The sequence below is a fragment of the Volvox carteri genome (genome assembly GCF_000143455.1).
Source record: "Volvox carteri f. nagariensis unplaced genomic scaffold VOLCAscaffold_11, whole genome shotgun sequence".
Classification (NCBI taxonomy): Eukaryota; Viridiplantae; Chlorophyta; class Chlorophyceae; order Chlamydomonadales; family Volvocaceae; genus Volvox; species Volvox carteri.
The window spans coordinates 974,248-975,492 of record NW_003307554.1 but is presented as its reverse complement, the minus strand read 5'-3'; the positions used below and the strand labels follow the sequence as shown (position 1 = coordinate 975,492).

Sequence of the window (1,245 nt, the reverse complement as noted above, 5' to 3'; positions counted from 1 at the left end):
GGCCAGGTCGACCTGGGGAGGGAGGCCACTCGAGTATGCACCACTAGGTCCCAGACCCGCACTAGGTCGCCCACCGTTTGCAGTTTCCTGCATGTAGCGATCCCCACGAAGTGCGTCTCCAGGCCCGGGCGGCGGTTCAAACTGTCTGGGTCTGCCTCGCCGGTATTGGGGAGCAACGGGTTACCCCACAACGCGGTTGCCCAGCACCACGGTCCGGGGGACAGGGGGCTGGTCTCGATATCCCGGAGCGGTGGTAGGTGTCCCAGGGCACCCACAATCCGGCTGATATCCGTGGGTAGGTCGCTTCCGCCGAGTATGTATGTATGTATGTATGACTTAGATTACACTGTGGGCCGCGAGAGCCGGGGGCCGAAGCCGAAACACAGCGCAAGGGTCGGGAGCACACAGCACAAGTCGGTTAGTCTTGTGTGCTCCCGACCCCGACTCAGACTGCCAACACTCTACGCAGCCACTCCGCAGCCCCTCCATCCGGGGATGGCGCTGCATTGAATACACCACGAAGGGCTCTCAGGTCCCGCTAGAGCGAGTCCACAAGTCTCAGCTAGGGCAAAGTCAAAGGCTCTCTGAAACAACCCCCCAACACATACATTCTTGCTTACCTATAGCTATCTAGCTACCATTCCTAGCGCCTTAGCTAGCTTGGCCTCGTCTCACAAGATTCTCTCAACTTGTTGCATTTCCTTTGTTGCACTGCTGCCATTGCAATCTCACACGATATGTACGCCTTGACGCGCGTGCACAGGGGGAGCTAACTGTTTCGACAGTCTCAGGAGGATGCAGGTGCGTATGTAGTTGTCATACGAATCATTTTTAGACATTTGAGGAGCATGTGCCAATAATAGAACCGCGGAGGCATCTACGAGCGATATAAAGGATAACTTTTAAAGCTACCATTTTTTTTCTCTAGAGGCGGTGCAATAAGACGGCATAATCCGCGATTCATACAGTGGTACTCGGTCCGCTTCGTCCCGCCGCCGCTCTCCAAGTAGCAAACATATTTTCCAATAAACTTGGGCCATTTTGCAATAACGCGCAGATTTAAAGGCTATGTAAAAACATTAATAGGGTTTTATATAGCTAGATAGATAGCTAGATAGATAGCTAAATAGATGGGTAGATAGATAGATGGGTAGACAGATAGCTAGATAGATAGCTAAATAGATGGGTAGATAGATAGATGGGTAGATGGATGGATGGATGGATGGATGGATGGATGGATGGATG

The 1,245-nt window shown here is 52.2% G+C and overlaps 1 protein-coding gene across 1 annotated transcript in view; it reads left to right on the top strand.

Annotated features, from left to right (window-relative positions):
• VOLCADRAFT_89093 (uncharacterized protein) overlaps nt 1-1,245 on the top strand; it is a gene marked incomplete at both ends in the record, with an annotated part of 16,238 nt that overhangs the window by 5,621 nt on the left and 9,372 nt on the right. The window contains one exon of the mRNA XM_002948779.1: nt 764-801. Coding sequence (XP_002948825.1) covers nt 764-801 — 38 coding nt within the window. The remainder of the gene's footprint in view (nt 1-763; nt 802-1,245) is intronic.